Source organism: Simochromis diagramma, unplaced genomic scaffold (genome assembly GCF_900408965.1).
Source record: "Simochromis diagramma unplaced genomic scaffold, fSimDia1.1 OVJJ01000304.1, whole genome shotgun sequence".
Classification (NCBI taxonomy): Eukaryota; Metazoa; Chordata; class Actinopteri; order Cichliformes; family Cichlidae; genus Simochromis; species Simochromis diagramma.
In genome coordinates this window covers 19,435,131-19,453,895 of record NW_024387030.1, presented here as the reverse complement: position 1 = coordinate 19,453,895, position 18,765 = coordinate 19,435,131, and the positions used below count along the sequence as shown (strand labels likewise).

Below are 18,765 nucleotides of genomic sequence, written 5' to 3'. Positions count from 1 at the left end.
TGTAGGTGTTTTTTGTCCTTTTTGAACATTTATAATTGTGTTTTTGGATCATCTCCACAGACACATTCAAATTCTTAATAAGGTTAGTAACTTAGTTTTCAAACTCAGGGTTGATTTTCTTAGGGGGTTACAGTAGAAGAGAGGGTCACCAGGTATTTAAAGCGCAAACAGTCAAAGATTGAGACAATCTGATCAGCTTTAGTGCAGTTTTTAGACCTGCTATGTACAGTGCAGTAGATACAATGTGGTGACCAGTGTTGGGCAAGTTACTTTGAAAAAGTAATTAATTATAGTTACTAGTTACTTCTTTAATAAAGTAACTTAGTTAGTAACTAAGTTACAATATTCTAAAAGTAATTAATTACTTGAAAAGTAACTATTGCGTTACTTAAAAAAAAAAAAAGAAGTTTAACCCTCTGGGGTCCAGGGTGTAATTGGCCATTTTAACTACTTTTGATGTTTCCTCTACATTTCACCTTTAAAAACAGTTTACTTTGCCTTGTTTGGTATCATCCTTTTCAGCACAACCTCACATGTCTGAATTTACAGTTATGTTTTCATTTTGACATACTGTATTAACACAATTGATCTAAAATCCGACAAAAAACATAAAACCAGAGTAGAAAAGGTTATATTTTTTACTGTAACAACCACTAAAAATGTTTAATGAATCATATTTCATAAGTTTAAATGCAAATATAAATGGTCAATTTTAAAATCCTATGCACAAGTTTTGCAAACAACAAAGTTATTTGCATCAATTTACCTTTTACCTTGATTTTTTTAAAATAACCATTTCAAACTATTTACAGAACAATCAGCTGTTCTTTATTCAATAAGATGCCACACAAATTATTTGTGCCACTCCAAAAAAATAATTTCTGTCCACTATAAAGGAGAACATCACAGCCTGATGCCTGCAGGTCTGACAGCAGCAGGTGTATCACTCCTGTTTCTACCTGGAGACAGCAGCCGCCTCATTGTTCTGACACACAACACAAAACTATCCACAACACTACACACTAACTAACCAGACAACATTAACTACACACTCCAAACACGCTAAACGTCACAAATCTCTCACATCTTAAAACTCGGTCTCTCTCTCTTTTTCTGCGGTCTGTCTCTCTCTCTCTCTCTCTCTCTCTCGCGTCACTCCTAAAACTTCCCCTGTTTTTTTTGTTTTTTTCTTTAAGTGGTCATGTGATTGGCTTAACACGACTACTTTATTCTTCCTCAGTCAAACAGCAGCACTCATGTGATTGTTTTGCCCCCTTAGCTCCAGGTGTTGTGCTAGACAGTGATCGTGATTGCCGTCTGCGGGAGCGCGCGCCGCTGCTTAAAGCTGTAGCGTCCAGATTACTTACAGCTACTTCCGTGCAACTGATATAAAATGCGGTAAGCTGAACACAGCTCCAACTGTCTGTTTGTTGAAAAATAGTAGCGGACCGCGTTTTCTTGTTAGTAACTGTAACGGCGTTGTAACGATAGGAATAGTAATTAGTTAGATTACTCGTTACTCAAAAAAGTAATGCCGTTAGTGACGCCGTTAGTGACGCCATTATTGTAACGCCGTTATTCCCATCACTGGTGGTGACGTCAGCATGAAGTGTGGTCTCTTGCTCCAGTGGAGGCCTTCTGCTCCCAGGTGCCCCATTAATCCTTTATGCAAGCTAATGAACGTTCCTGGGGGAAGCTCGCAGAGGGAGACACTAGTTTTACTGCTTCATACTAAAGCAACTCACAGTTACTTATCTGCTCACTATTTTGAATTATTCTGCTAGATTTCTCTCATGTACCATGTTTGAATTAGGAAGCGCAGATAGTTTATTAAGAGTGGATGCAGGAAACAGCCAGCCTGACTCTGTCCTGAGATTAAAAACTGCATCTGTTGACAGCTCTAAATCTCACTGATTAACACACTATATCAATTTGCTCAGCATGAATTGAAATAAAGTTAAAAAGGGGGATTTTGTGGTTGTTTGTTTCACTTGGCTCTTTATTTCTCCTCGCATTAATTCCTGCTGTGTTACAAGTTTGTCTCATTATACCTTCCTCCTTCCTCTAGTTGGGCCCTCTGCTCCAGTAGACCAACATTTAAGTTTTCCTTTCTGGTGCCTAAACAGTTAAATTGTTAACCTTATATTCTTGATCTGTAGACTGTCGATGCTGTGTATCCTATAACCGTAGATGGACGTGTCTATGAAATCAACTTAAAAAGAACTGTATTATGGTTTTAACATGCTTTTATGAATAGATCTTTTGAAAGAAATTGCCATTAAAACTTGATGTCTGTAAACTGACCAAGTATAGCTGATTTATTAATAATCCACAGCTACCTTTTGGTCCTCTGGTTCCAGCTTCTCCATTGGAAGTATTTGCTGCTTTCTTTCAGTCTGGGCTGATTTTCTGTTTTCATAAATTCTTCTTCAATCTTAAAATGCATGAAACTATGACTGATTACCACCATTTTCTGTGATGTTGGAGAGCAAACAATAAATTAGTCAACAGAGGAAAACACTTGGCAGATTAACCCTAATCAGAACAATAAGAAATAAATAAGCTGCAGTTCTAGTGCCAAATAATTTTAATTCTAATGCGCTATTGAGCAGTTATGTAAATTGTTTAGAAAATCTCATCAAAATGCAAATGAAAAACATAACTAGTCTGATATTGCCATCTGTGTTACTAACGATGCAAACCGAATGTGTGATAAATATATAAAGGTTCCACTTATTGCTAAATATTAGCCAGTAAACAGCATTTATTACACAAACATTACAGTACATCGTTATTTTGAAGAGCAAGCACTCGGCAGCCGACACGCATGCGTCCTGGAGCTCCGTGCAGGCAGCGGGATGTAGCGCCGCTGCTGTGGCTCAGTGCGCACCGAGCATCCAGAGCGCACGGTTACAATGAGCTTCCCCATCGGTCCGACTGAGAGCCAGCGTCAGTACCGACATCCCAGCAGCAGACACACCGCCACAGACACCAGCTCCGTCCGCCCGCAGCAGGATGCCCGGGGGAAAGAGAGGGCTTGTGGCACCGCAAAACACTTTTCTGGAGAACATAGTCCGGCGTTCAAGTGGTGAGTCCACGCGTAGGAGCGAAGCTTGCTTTGGGTTTGGTTTTACCAGATCGCTTGGACCAGGACTTCGATGGAATACAGTGTGCGTGTGTGTGTGTGTGTGTGCGTTTTATATCAGTGCAACGAGGGAGGTTTGGAGGATATAATCACATAAAGTCACTTTATACCTGCATTTATTTGTTTGCTCCCCGTGTGAGGCAACGTGAACCCAATATTATTCATCAGCCGATGCCCGTCAAACCCAAGCAAGAGATAAAAAAGAAGCTGATTTCAGAAATGAGAATATTTTCCAATCACATTGGATTTTGTTTGCGTTAAGGTCCCTCAACAGTTACAGTTTACGCATCGCCTTTAACTTTTCATGTTAAATTATTGAGTTTATGCGAGGCCATTATGTCGCCAGTTTTTTTTAAAATAAAGTTTATTTGTCATAAACTGAAGTTATTATAATTATTATTATAATAATAATTATTATTATTATTACACGGGAACAGACTGAAAGGACTACACAGTGGTTTGAATGTTTTATAGCATGCTCCATCATGTAATGCTGTATCTGCGTTAGGTTTAGTTAGACGGAATGAACGATCTGCCTGGTTAAATAATAAAAACGTGCCCCCCTTTCCTTAAATTGCTAGGTATTACTCTGCATCACTGCTGACTGCTTTTTTTGTGTTGTTTCTGCACGAGAAGGAAAAAAAGCTATCTTTCTCGTAAACTGCGCCTTGTCTTGGCACCGGCCTGAAAACGCGCTCTCGTCTCTATTAGATTGATTGCTTTCCTTTATCTTCCCAAAAACGTCTGCCGGGTAATTGGCCGGAATGACTTGTGAACTGAGGAGGTTCAGGCTGTGTGGTGGTATTGAGGTCAAAAAGATGGTTCCGGAAAGGTGTTTCTGTCGCTTGCCCTTAGTCAAAAAAACATTTGTTGTAGTTTCTCTCGTGTTATTTCGGTTTTTTTTTTCTGTTTAAGAAGTCACAAATGAAACTGTCTGGGATGATGTGAGTAGTATAAGATGTAGATGTTGTACATTGTTCTCTGGCCTGTCAGCTCCTCCATACCTCAGGATTGATCTCAGGATTGAACAAAATCCATCACAGACTGTTTCAGTGCACCTTGGCATTGATTGTCCAAGTCTCTGATGCTTCTGCTGGAGTGCTGGAATATTTTTTTCCAAAACCACATTCATTTGATATTTGATATTTTAATTATGGTGGAGGAGAGTGCTGTCACATAAATCCGAAATCTCCCATAACTATTCAACTGAATGGAGGTTAGTGACTGCAAAATTCATGGCACCTGGCTCACATCACTTTCAGATTTGGTGTTTATGTGCCCTATAGAAGTGAGCGTGGTCATCGGTAACACTGACAACTTCACCAGTGTCAAAATGTTCTGTCCCAGGATAAAAGCCTGAAAACACGCCAATCACTCTTCCATCAAGGGCACAAGGAGAGCCAAAAAAACAGCAAAATTCAAATTTACGTTTTATGTTTACAAATGTAAACTTACATTTAAATGATGACAGCAGCCGAAGTGTGTTAATGTAGAACTTCAGTGAGTAATGATGGGTATACAACCCCAATTCCAAAAAATGGATCATGGCTTCTTCTTTGCAACCTGGATTTGTGGCTGGCATGGTGAACTCTGCTCACAGACAACGATTTCTAGAAAATGATGCTGTGATTTCCGACAGCATCTCTTTCATTTCCGTTCTACAGTTTATAGACATTGTTTTTTTGCAGATTGAGGTGAACCTCTGCCCATCATCACTTCTGAGAAACTCTCCCTCCCTAAGATGCTAATTTTATATCCAATCATGGTACTGACCAGTTAACAAAAGTTCCTTTAGAATAGAATAGAATAGAATAGAATTCAACTTTATTGTCATTGCACATGCACAGGTACAGGGCAACGAAATGCAGTTTGCATCCATCCAGAAGTGCTTTAGTGATATAGATATATTACAATATATATTAGCAATAATATAGATATGTGAGTATATTACAGAAATGGGTCTATTATGGTATGTTATAATGTACACGGTATGAAGTATGTTGTGAATATTCTATAACTATAAGTATGTACAGGCTGTAGTGAGTACAAGCTATGTACAGGATATGAACAGGATATAAATATGAAAAACTATACAGAATATGAAATAAATAACTTTACAGAATCTGAGATATACAGCTATACAGAAATGGGAACTATGCAAGTTGTAAACAGTTGTAGGATTAAAGATTATCGAATGTACAGAATGATTATTTACAGAGCTATACAGTAGTGCAGTTAAGATAAGTGAGGGTGTAGATAGTTTCTACAGAGGCTATATAAAGTGCTAGTGGTTGTGAGTGGTGGTTCAGTCCATGTTATTATTGTGTGTTTGAGGGTACAGTTGTCCATTGTGGGTGTGTGTATGTTCAGTCCATGAGTTTAACGTGGGTCAGATGTCAGGAGGCAGAGTTCAGGAGTCTGACAGCTGTGGGGAAGAAGCTGTTCCGGTACCTGGTGGTCTTAGTCCGGAGGCTCCTGTAGCGCCTCCCAGAGGGCAGTTTGTTTAGCAGTTTGTTTTACTTTTCCAGCCCTCTGCATGTTCTGTTTCACTAAATCTATGAAACGTCGCTGAAGTCTTCTTTGTTTGCTCATGCATATCCACTATCCCTCCTCTGCACATGTCCAAACCATCTCAGTTTTGCCTCTCTAACTTTATCGCCCAACCTCTACTCTACATCCTCTTCATAGCTGCCATCGATTCCTCCTTATTGTTCCTCTTCACTTCCTTATTCGTTAACTTTCCTCCATCCACCTTTGTCTCTATCTCATTTCCTTCATTCATCAGCTCCTCAAAACACTCCTAACATTTTCTCAGGACACACGCTTCACTCATTAGTACATTTCCCTCTCTATCCTCAATCGCTCTAACCTGCTGCTCATCCTTTCCGGCCTGAGCTCTCTGCCTACCCAGTCGGTACAAGATATACAAATCACAGCATTCTGTTTTGTTTTATATTTTAAAAAGCATCCTAGTTTTTTGGAGTTGGGGTTGTATTTCCAGCTGGAAGTTGAGTACTGCTAAGCAGCTCCTGTCATTTTTAAGGACATTGGAATGTGTTGGTAGGATGAGCTCTTACAGCACAACAGATTAAAAAAAACAAAAGACTGAAGCATCTTTTAATTTAAATGTATTATTTCTTTCATTCAGCTTTAATAAAAATTAAACAGTAACAGGTTTCATAGCCTGTCACACAGTTCTCTGAAAATTAAATCAGAGCTGTTAACTTTGGAATAATCTATTAAAAGTGGGTTTTAATAAAGTCCCACGATGGCTTTAGTTTTTCTTCAGGTGCTCCCGTGGTATCTGCCTTCAGGCAGCCATACTGGGCAGATACCACAGTCCAGCTAACGACTTGGCTGGGATGAAAGAGGAGAGTGGGAAAAGGTCAAGATGATTCAATGTGTTTTTTGTGTGTGTGGCATTAAGTCTTAGTCAGCACTTTAATTTTAAAGAGCCCACAGGAGGCTGCAGTCATCAGGTTTCAGGCTTAAAACAAGAAGGTGATAAATTAAGTAACTCCCGTTCCCTTTAGTGCTGAAAAATCTGTTAAGTAATTGTTTGGAAAGTGATGCAGAGAACAGATGAGGCTGATCTTGTTCCGGACTCTTCTGTCCATCTCACCCCTTACCCATGATGCTCTGCGGATTTTTTGGGGGATCATTTTTCAGCTCCATCAGCACGTAAGCCTGAAGCATTTTTGCACTAAATTAAATAAAAAAGTTATTTTAATCAAATGCCTGTTTCAAACTAATCTTTTGGGTGAATGAAAAATCTGGAGATGTTCTCCTGTGGGTGGTGCCAGAGAACACATCATATTAGGCTCAGTGGAGATGGTGGAAGATGGACAAGACCAGGTGAAAGTCTCAGATGTATTGGCAACCCATAAGATTTTTCAGTTGTTCATTAATTAGATTGTTAGTGCAGACATCTGAGACTCGTGTAAGACTTGGCTTAGTTTTCATCAGTTCGCTGAACTCTGAATAAGATTTGAGGTTATGCTTCGCTGAGCTGATTATAAGTGAACTTACACCAAAAGTCCTCCTAGAAGCAAATCGTTTGTTTTTGCTTTGTGCATTTAAAAATCTTCAGTTTTCCTGAAACCACATACCACATTTCCATTTTCTGTGGGGTGTTTGAATGTTCTCTCTGGGTACTCTGGTTTCCTCCCACAGTCCAAAGACACGCAGTTTGTGGGGTTAATTGGTGGTTCTAAGTTGGACGTAGGTGTGAATGGTCTGTCTCTCTGTATAATCCCACCTCTTGCCCTATGGTAGCAGGGATAGGCTCCACTACGTGGAAGTGGATTGATGGAAATTTCCAGCTAATCTGGTGTTGTAGGACATTGATTCAAAGGTTTTATTTCACACAAATAATATCCCTGCTGAGCTCTAAAGAACCCACTCTATACAGTACTTGGATTTTCTTTTCCATTGAATCCAGCAAAAAAATAAATACTTACAGTGAAGTTTAAAAATATTATCCGTGATGCTTCCACAACCACAAAAACAAAATTCAAGGTGTTTTTACAAGCCATGTCCTGTTTGGATATGGCCTTCCACTCCTCATTTTTCATGTTGTAGAAGTGCTCTCTCATAACAGGAGGGGCTGTTAAAAGAAAAAAAACTTCTCTTCTTGTAGCAGGAAAGAAAAACATGTCAGTGGAGACATAAAATCAGTGAGAATATCATTTTAAAACAAAGTCACTGAAAACCAGCCCCAGGTGATACTTTGACTGTCAGCCTGCTGTTACGGCTTCATGAAGACAGTTAATATTATAAAAGGTCACCGTTCCCCTTTGAATATACTCGCACACTTTCAAATGCCATCTATATGCTTTTCCAGTATGTCTGTGGTCACATGATCATTGCAAGGCGTTCCACTGATGAGTTTTTAAAAAATATACAATTGTTAAAAATCAAATATCACCCAGTCAGTGCTGGCAGGCCAATGCAGTGATAGAGGTTTTCTCCTGACTACAGCAAGAACGTTTTTATGATCGCTTTTTTTTAATCATTAGATGGCTGACTGGTGAAATCAATAGAGTGTGCTGCTTGAGGGTTTTACTCATCAGTCTGTAAATGGCTGAAAGAGCTGCTGACACACCTTCAAAAACTCATCCGCTCGTGTCTCACTGCAGAAATTTTATTGTCTTTCCAGAGCTTAAATGCTGTTTCACAGAGTTTTCCTCAATGCTGTAAATGTAGAACAGGTGGAAATGCTGCTTTTTGTGCATACATGCAGTCTTATTTGATTGGCTGCTACAGTATCTTTTCATCCTAAAATCCAGCCTTTTACCAGCCAACTGTTTTTATTTTGGAAGAGAGAAGTCTCTCTGAGTTACCAGGACAATATTCCTGGCAGGTGATAAGGGACATCACTGCTTTTGCATGTTCATTCCAAATACTGCTATCTGTTTTTTGACTTCTCAGACATGTTAACCAATGAGTTAGCTTCATAAATATCCATTCTCTTCCGCTTATTCAATTCAGGCCCACATTGGGGTTGGAGCCTATCCCAGCTGTCTTAAATCAGCGGTCCCCAACCTTTTTTGCGCCACAGACCAGTTTAATGTCAGACAATATTTGCACGGACCGGCCTTTCAGGTGTCGCGGACAAATACAACAAAATAAAATGATACAACCAAGACAAAAACTGCGGTCTTTTGTAAATATAATAATAAATGTGAATTCACTGTGTAATTGTGTAAATTTATTAGCAGCGTCCTCCTGAAATGCGCCAACAACATTGAGAGCAACGTCCTCCTTTAATGCTCTCTGGTCGCTATGGTAATGCGTAAATATTTCTTTCAAAATAAGACACACAACTACAACACGGGAAAAGACAGAGTTAATGATAAAAACCCTGAAAACCATAAATTTCACACCCGAGCCTTATCTCTCGCGGCCAGGTACCAAACAACTCACGGACCAGTACAGGTCTGTGGCCCGGGGGTATGGGACCGCTGTCTTAGGGTGAGAGGCAAGAGACCGTTAGCCTCACATAGAGACAACCATTCGGGCACCTATGGGCACCTAGAAACATCATTTAATCTAACCCCACTAACTGCATGTCTCTGGGCTGTGGAGAGAACGCAAACACGGGTTGAACATGCTCCACACAGAAAGACCGGCCTGATGGTGGAAAAGGAGGTGTATGCTGTGAGGCAACAGTGCTAATCACTGCACCACCATGCAGCCCTTAAATATACTTTATATAATTAGTAACTATTACAGTGAACCTTTATTTACTTTGCTAACATTATGATATTGTTATTTGCTGTAATCACCTACTTTTTAATGGAAAGAGCCTTGAAAATGAAACAGGTGTTACTATTTTCTTGCTCGTGTGTTTTGTTGTGATTTCGAGGAGATGCAAACATCGGAGAGATCGGATAGATTTAGCTGAAGTCTTTTGGGATTTCCTTATGCAGCAGCTGATTGTCAGCTTGAGGATGTTTAGGTGTATAAAACAGACAGCGACAGGAGAGTTTGGGAGATGTGTTGTGCACGGCTTAACAATGAAAAGGTTATTTACTTTAAAAGCTCAGCTGCCTCTTTAGCTCAGCGGGTGAGCAGACAACCTCGTGGCCAGAGTGCAGCAGCCTGGGTTCAAGTAACCCATGGACCTTTGCAGCATGTCTTCCCTCTTCTCTCTCTCTGTCCATTTTCACTGCTTTACCATCTAATAAATGCAAACATGCCAAAAAAAAAAAAACCCTTAAAAGATCATCTTGGCCCATTATGATTAGGGTGTTATTTCTCTGAGTTTGGCTATCAGTTATATATATTATTAAATGGTTCAGCAATATCTGGGTATTTCATAGCATGAAGAGCAGTCATGGCTGTTTCCAGCTTTTCCAAAAACAAGACGGTAAAAGTTGATGCACTAGATGGCTTTTACTTTGAAAAGACTCTAAGGAATTAAACAAAGTTTTGGCCTACCCTGTAGTGCTGCTGATTGGGCTGTGTTTAGTGTGATAGGTTGATGCATAACTCATGAGCAGTGATAATTTGTTGGGTTAGGCACAAGGAGGGAATCAAAGGCACAGTGGGGCCAGAGCCATCAAGTAAGTAAATCTTTCTCATGGGCTGTTTTAATTTCAAGTAAAGGAATAATGTGTTTTGTTTTATTTCATTGTTGTACACAAACAATACCCATCCTCCATATTTCTTTAGTCATAGTTGCTCCTGATAAAGAGTCATTTATCATTTTTAGCTTTGATTGTATTGAAATGCAGGACTTAGTCTTTTCACAAGTGTAGCCTTTTTTACTGGTCATTGGAGCACAGGCGCTACACCTCAAAAACATTAAGAGTAAAAAACTGAACCTCGCTAATCCTGAAACCGAATGTGTGTGTGTTTTAATATACTCCAGATAATTTATGTACAAAAAATTGAATATGTCATTGGGACTGCTCACATCTGTTAAACCTAAGCAGCATTATGATGTGCATGAGATTTGTACAGCTAATTGTTAAACAGTCAAAACCTTCTGCATTGTTCTCCTCAGTGACCAAGCTATCACCATGCAGAATATATCAAATGAATTATTAATGTCTGTGTGGTTAAAAAGGGAAAGGAGAAAGGGCAAGAAGCTGCTGGTGGTATTTTTCCTCTGCCCTGATGTTTCTGCAGTCTCATTTTTGCCAGACTGTAGCTGCTGGGTAACTCATTCAGGTTGAACAAGAGGGTTGGGGAGGTTTATGATTTTCTCACTCATTCTTATAGATTGCATGTCTGGGGGGAATTTGTGTTCATTCTTGTTCATAAGGTCATGTCCATTATTTATTTTGTCCTTATAAGTAAAACTGACTTGAAGAATCAGGTTCAGGTGACTTTTGTATCCATAAAGTTGGACCAAATATTCATGATGCAGATGTGTTTTTCTATCTGATAAGCTAAACAATGAATAAAATGAAAACAGTAATAAACACTAACAAAATATATAGCATACTATACATGGTATTAGGGCAGGGCAATATGGCCAAAAATATTCATCACGATATATATTGTAAAATTTGCAATAACGATATAACTGACGATATAACTGACGCGAGACAAAATACTTTACAACTCCACACCCACAACCCATCAATGTATTTTCACTTAAACAAGCAGCTGTTTTTTATGTGCATTAAAGTTATATAAAAATGTAACAGTGCAAATGCAAATTCCTTGCTGAAAGTTTAACTAAAAGGCATTTCCAGTGGAAATTGGCCGACATATCTTCAGCCATGTATAATTTCCACAAAACCTAGATTATACACACACAATAGGGTAATATTATGTTGAAGCACAGTACGTATCACTCCGCAAGGCTCCTGCCTACAATAGCCGTAATGCTCCGACAATCCATCAAGCGGTGCAGGTTCGTAGCTTCGTAGTAAAACATTTTTTGACAGATTTTCGAGCGCCGTGTACCACATAAAATCAGTTCGAGGTCAGTAACATTATATCTTTATATTTATATATATTATATCCTAACATTATACCGACCGGTATTACCGTGAACGGTATGATATGGCGCAAGCCCTACATGGTACACTGTAGTTTAAGACCCAAAAAAGGTGGAGGAAAGCGCGGAGCTATGTGTGACATCTCAAATATATCAAGTTATCAGGGGCATTGAAATCAAATGTGAAAGGAATAACGATCTAAATGTTTTCTTCAACTCCACTGAATCATTAACCTTTAGAAAACAATACATATACACATATATTTGAATATAAAGAAATATCATTAAACAAATAAAACAGGAACTCTTCAGACTCTTAATGTCTGCTCATTAGCTTTTCCCATAGGCTACAGATGGATCTGTTTTAATGCCAGTATCGTGCTGTTTTTCTTCTCATAGTACATTTTATATATATATATATATATATATATATATATATATATATATATATATATATATACACATATATATGTGTGTGTGTGTGTACAGGCAGGGAATTATTTATAATACAATGTTACAGTGTTTAAGGGAAATAAGTATTTGATCCCTACAAAACCATCAAAAGGCAAACAGGAAGCTTGGTGAGAAGGTGACAACTTTTGGTGCAGTTACTGTAGTTGGAAACAGAAGAAATGAACTTCAGTCGCCTTCAGTCTGGAGCTCTGTGCATCTCCATCCAGCTCCATCAAGTCTCAAGGGTTGAGGAGGCTCATAAAACAGGTGGTGGATCAGCCCAAAGCTACACAAGAGGAGCTTGTTAATGATCTGAAGACAACCACAGTAACCAAGAACTGCACTGGTAACACACTACATTATAATGGACTCAAATTTTGCAGCCCCATCTTAGGTTTGACAGTAAACAGATAAATGAGTTGGAGAAGGCTTAGGAGAAAGTGTCGTGGTCAAAGAAGAACCAAAATTAAGCTCGACTCGCCATGTTTGGAGGAAGAGAAATGCTGAGGATGACCCAAAGAACATCATCCTCACAGTCAAGCATGGAGGTGGAAACATTATGCTTTAGGGTTGTTTTTCTGTTAAGGGTACAGGATGACTTCACGGTATTAAGGGGTGGCTGTAGCTCGGGAGGTAGAGAAGATCATCTACTGATCGGAAGGTTAGTGCTTCGATCCCTGCCGATCCCCGGCATGCCAAGCATCCTCGGGCAAGATACTAACCCCAAGTTCTCTTCAATACATCCATCGGAGTATGAATGAGTGTGAATGTTAGATAGTAAACATTGAAGGATGTGATTGTGTGAATGGGTGTGATTGGGTGAATGTGCATGTTATAGCTTTGAGTGCTCAGGGGGAGTAGAAAAGCGCTATATAAGAATCAGTCCATTTACCCCTTAAAATCATGGACGAGACACTGAAGATGGATCATGGAGCTTCCAGCATGGCAATGACCCAAAACATTTTGCTCAGGCACCAAAGGAGTGGCTAAAGAAGAAGCACATTAAGGTCATGGAGTAACCTAACCAGTGTCGATTTGATTCAGGCTGACTGTCTTGAAGTAAGCCTTACTCAGCTCCTTATTCCATAGGGCACACATACGGCTGCAGCTTTTACGTTCAGAGTTTTTGAAGTCTGTCTTACTGCATGCTGGCTCACAGAGTTCTTGCTTGGTGTAATCGTTCCTCCTCATGTTACCAGTGCAGCATGTCCCCTCCGCTGTGAGAAGTTGTTTCAGAGTTAGTCTTTTTAGTGTAAAACACCCTCTAAACCTGCTTTTAGCTTTATTGATGGTCAAACCATTTCCTCTGGTTTAATAGCTTTGCAACAAGAGCTCTAACAAATCGGTTTAAAGTCGAATCACTTTTTTGTGGTTTGGCTAAACAAAAAGTTCATTACTAGTATAATAATATAGTATATTTAAAGCAAAGCTTAATGAACCTTTACAATCAGTTGTCAAAGATCAATTAAAGTATGCATCCTCTGAAATTCTGAGGTCCTCAAACCAGAGACTCTCCTTTAATCTCTTCCCACTAAGACTACAAACAGAACAACATGTTGGCTTCATGAAGAGTAAAACTAAAACTGACACGGCCAGTCTAACACATCTTTATCCAGTCCTCCTCAGAGGCTAAGAAGCTTTGTAGCCTTTTATCTGTTATTTATATTTGATGCTGTCTGGAGCTGATGTTCTGTCTTTCCTGTCTGTCTGTCAGAGACCAGCTTTCTCCTGGGAAACGCCCAGATCGTGGAGTGGCCCATAGTTTACAGTAATGACGGATTCTGCAAGCTGTCTGGCTTCCACAGAGCCGAGGTCATGCAGAAGAGCAGCACATGCAGGTACAAGTCAAATTAGATTTTGTATCATTACCAGACATTTGAAGTGGACCTGATATGTTTTTATTTGTTTTCTGGCATATATTTACTGCTGCACTGAAGGATGCTCAAATTAAAAATATCTGAAAGTTCAGGTAATAAACTGAAAAACTTAGTAAACTGCAGTCAGAGCAGTTTACTTGTATGTGATTGGCTGCGACCAAAGTCGACCTGCCTGCTTGTTGTTTGAGCCTAACGTCTGGAAGGAACAGCCAATCAGAAGAAGGTTGGCTAAAACACAGCTTAAGACAGTGGGTTGATTGAGGGGTGCATCAAGGTCCAGCATGAGATCAACTATTTTGAACTCTGAATCATGCAGAGCTACTGTCTTTGAGTCCAAGAAGAAAAAAGGTGGAAATAAGAATAGGTTCATTTTAAAGACTGCAAATATGCACGTATTGTTGTGTAATAGCATTATTAGTTATAGCGTGGTAATGGAGCAATAATCCAATCCCAGTTTAGCTATATATGCATTAAATTTCATCTTCACATTTGCATACAGTCCTTTGCTGAATTTCTAGTAGACTCATATGTCTTATTTAGCTCCCGGGTTTATGCATTTTTAATGGTTTATTCTTCAGTGAGAGTGGGACTCATAAAAAACCAATATATATTTATATGTTTTTTTCAACACTATTGTATTTATAACCACACCAGACTAGCCATGATTCACAGCTCAAACCCTGTCACTTTCAAAGTTCTCTATTTAGCCTGCAAAGATACACACAAACAAAGAAAAGGTTTCAAAGTGTCAATTGTTTTGCACCTCCCTAATTCTGTCCTCCTCTAGCCAAAAGAAAAACTCTTGTTTTGAAAGAGAGGAAGTAGAGAGAGGATGGCACACCACTCAGTGAGTGTCTGAAATGAATCCAGTCTGGAGCTGTCAGGGGAGCTCTTCCCGGTCCACCTCGAGGACGGTGCCCTGCTCGCCTGTCAGTCAAGATGTTTTAAAATTTGACTCCCTTTCCTCAGGCTGCTCTCAGATGTGACTGGAGGGTGGTGTGTGTGTGTGTGTGTGTGTGGGGTGGGTGGGTGGGGGTGGGGTCGGCCTTGACTAGCCTGCAGCTAAAAAGACTCCATTCGGACACTGAGCTGAGTGAGAACAGAGACACGGATTTATCCCTGTGCTTCCTGCTGCTCTGGGCTGAAGAGGACACTGAGACTGACAATGCGCTCAGTCGTGACACTGAGAGGATTGAAGAGGCCACTGAGAGCTTAAACTTACAGGCTGCTGCCAAACTGATGGAAGACAGCAGCCTGTTAATGGGGTCCAGAGACATTTCTTTTTCTTTTTAGTCTTTTAACTGTGGTACAAAAGGTATGAATCGGTAACAGTGGTGCAGATGTGCTGACATTTCACATAAAATCCTAATAGCAGTAAGTCAAGGAAAAAACAAAACAATTTCATAAAAAGTGAAGGTAGACCTCTTCAGCTGGGAATTGAAGATGAAACATTATGCTATACAAATTGCAGTGTTTTGCTTTTGGATTTTTATCAGCCAACCTACAAAGGACTCGTGTCTTAGACTGGTCCCATAGGCCGATCACCACACCACTACACGTGTATTGCTGGATTTCCCAGTAATTAAACATGCACATGTGGAAAGCCAAAGCCCGTGAAAGCAGGAGACCCCCATACAGAACAAGAAAGATATGACATTAATTAACTTAAGAACTGTGGGCAGATTAAGGAGCTTTAGTCTGCCCACACTGATTCACAGATTCACTTATTGGATGGATAGAAAGGCCAGCGGAGGATGTGGGCTGGCACTGACAACAGCTAATCCTAAACTAATGCTGTGCTTGATTTTTCACATCATTTCACTGAACTATGTCTTCAGCTCGCAGTAAGGCCAGGTTGAATTTTCCACTCTGCTTACTAATATGTCTGACATCACTGGTGACATCATTGCTAGAAGGCGACATTCAACTTTGGCCCATTCCATTAGAGGTTAGAGGGTGGGGTTAGATGTCAAATCCCAGTTTTCTGAAAACGTCCAATTTCTGTGTTCACATCAAGGTGCTGTGGTGGGTAGCACTGGTGCCTTACAGTAATGGTCCTAGGTTTGAATCCAGTCTGTAGTCTTTCCATGTGGGGCTTTAGCCTTTCTTTGGTAGACCTGTCCGGGGTGTACCCTGTCTCTTGTTGTATGATAGCTGCTGTTGGCTCCTGCATCCCTGATTTGGATTGATTCTGATTTGGATTTAAAAAAATGGATGGCTATACTTTGCATTTCTAACCAAAAGATGTTGAAATTTAATAAAATCCTCATTTTAAGTTCTTTGGCAAAGCTGGAAGAAAACATAAAAGCATTTACTGAGCTCAAGGATGAACTGATTAGGATCTGGTCACTGAGTTTGTTTGTGTATCAAGGAAAGATCAAGTGAAAGTCTAAACTGGTATTTTATTTTCAAATGGTCGATGGTCACCTGCACTGTGGCAGTATAATGGATAAAATAGTGACTGAATCTGTGCCCACACTAAAAAGTACAAATGTGTGTGGATGTGCAAACTGGAACTGGAATTTGATCTTGGAAAACAAAGTAGGAGAAATGTATAAATGTTCCTTTTATGGAATGATTACAGCCCAGAACAAATCTGCACTCACATCCCTGTGAGCCCAATTTATCCTTTAGCCGTTGCATCACTTTATTCTATTGAACCAAATATAAGAATTAATGGAGTTTTGATGGTGAGATAACACATTGACAGTACCATTAATAACATATATGAAATATCATACAGAGGCATGAAAGACTGATGATTGATTGTTGCAGTTTCTCATATTGCTTATTTCCCTTCACAGTTTTATGTACGGAGAGCTGACAGACAAGAAGACCATCGATAAAGTCAGACAGACGTTCGACAATTATGAATCTAACTGCTTTGAAATCCTGCTGTACAGAAAGAACAGTGAGTGTTCACTTCAGTTATTTCTTGATGTGTCTCATCATGTCTTTTATGTAATTTTTTAACACATATACATTACTGATAGCCTTCTGTCTGCATTGTTGTCATCATTTCTATCAGTGTGTATTCAGTTGAGTTATGTTAAGTTCAGTTATGTTTTTGTATTCTGATTTTAACATTCTATCAATCGATTATTTCTAATGAACATGTTCTTTTCATTTTTGTTTGATTTTACATGTGCTTGACAGACTTTTTTTTATTTATATGTCTTTAAGGATGTGAGATTTAAATCACTGCTCATGTTAGATAAAGGCAATAAATGGAGGGCAGATACAATTTGATAAAATGAATTTAAAAATGTAAACACAGTGTTGTTGACTGTGTATTTGAACAATAGTAAAGTATACCAACTGGGCATAACATTATGACCACCTGCCTTGCCTCATCCAGCTTGACTTCTTTCCATAGTGCATCCTGGTGCCAGGTATTTCGCATGTAAGTGACGCAGATGTATCCGGTTTTCCACACGATGTAAAAGATTCATCATCACCTTCTTCCATTCCTCCGTTCTCCAATGCTGATGCTCACATGGCCACTGTTGGTGCTCTCGGCATGGATATTAGTCAGCGTGGTCACCCTGACTGGTCTGCGGCTATGCAGCCCCATACAGAACAAATTGTGATGTACTGTGGATTCTGACATGTTTCTATCAGAACCAGCTTTAACTTTACTGGCAATTTGAGCTAAAATAGCTCATCTGTTGGATCACATGGAACAGATTTCGCTCGACACATATGAATGAGACTTGGCTGCCCATGACCCTGTTGCTGGTTCACCACTGTTTCTTCTGTGGGCCTCTTTTGATAGATACTATCCACTGCAGGAAAAACCCAGAGCCCGTCACAGTTCCTTGTGAAAGTTGCTTAAATCCTTACGCTTGCCTCTTTTTCCTTCTTCTAACACATTAACTTTAAGGACTAAATGGACTCTTTATCTCTATAAGGTCTTTAAGTCTGAGCCGTGTCCGGGTCCAAACTCCGCTTCGGGTCCCAAAGTCAAACAAACATTGCAGCATCACTGAGAGTTTAAAAACTGTATAAATTCTGTCATCTGTAATAAAATGATCAGTATGGCTGCTCTACCAGGTGTAACAATTAAGTTTAACATTCAGGCATCCATGAAAACAGGTTTTATGAAGTTAAACAGAGTAAGAAGATAGCAGGGAGTTAGCTCGCTAGTTTCCATCTAAACATACCATGTTCTGACTGAGGGATTTCTGAAAAAATTAAAACGTACAGCTCTGTTATCACTTCTGACATAAATGAAGACAGAAATCTAAACAGTAGTGACGTTTGTAGGGCTACTGAAGTTGGGCTAGCTGGTATGTAACGGTATGCTACATGGTGGCTAGCTACACAGCTAGGGTTAGCATACTATAAACACATTAGCACAGTGAAAACTTTTTTCCACTTGATAAAAGTTAACGTGAGGGTTCCCGATGGTTAGGGACAAACACAATTGTATGACAGAATCCTGAAAATGGACCAAACAACTGAACAACTGAGATAATCCATCCACAATACCAGGTTAGTCATTAATATACTGCTGCCTGTGCTGGGCTGTAATCACATAACAAGGTTTTAAAAACTGAGCTTTAGAATGAACAGTGGTAATAAAAACTGAGAGAGATGGACAGTGATTACAGCCTTTTTTTTAGAGGCTTCTTCAGATTAAGTAGAACAAGATACAAAGCATTAAAATACGTTAAAAACACAACAACCTAAACGCAGAGTAGTTTGGACCCGGAAGCAGGGTTCGTATGTCAACACTTAAAGACCGGATATCCCACCCACTAACAGGAGCCATGAGCCATTCACTTTACCTGTCAGTGCTTATAATGTTAACCTGAGAGGTACTAGATCAGCGT

At 39.6% G+C, this 18,765-nt stretch overlaps 1 protein-coding gene across 2 annotated transcripts in view; it reads left to right on the top strand.

The window, feature by feature from the left end:
- The first annotated feature begins 2,839 nt into the window (after window positions 1-2,839).
- The window catches only part of kcnh5b (potassium voltage-gated channel, subfamily H (eag-related), member 5b), a 177,646-nt gene continuing 161,720 nt past the window's right edge, over window positions 2,840-18,765 (top strand). Inside the window, exons 1-3 of one of the 2 annotated variants that reach the window (XM_040041721.1) lie at window positions 2,840-3,088; window positions 13,768-13,891; window positions 16,735-16,841. In XM_040041721.1, the coding sequence (XP_039897655.1) occupies window positions 3,016-3,088; window positions 13,768-13,891; window positions 16,735-16,841 (304 nt within the window). In that variant the 5' untranslated portion in view covers window positions 2,840-3,015. The remainder of the gene's footprint in view (window positions 3,089-13,767; window positions 13,892-16,734; window positions 16,842-18,765) is intronic. The other variant, XM_040041720.1, reaches the window with a different exon arrangement.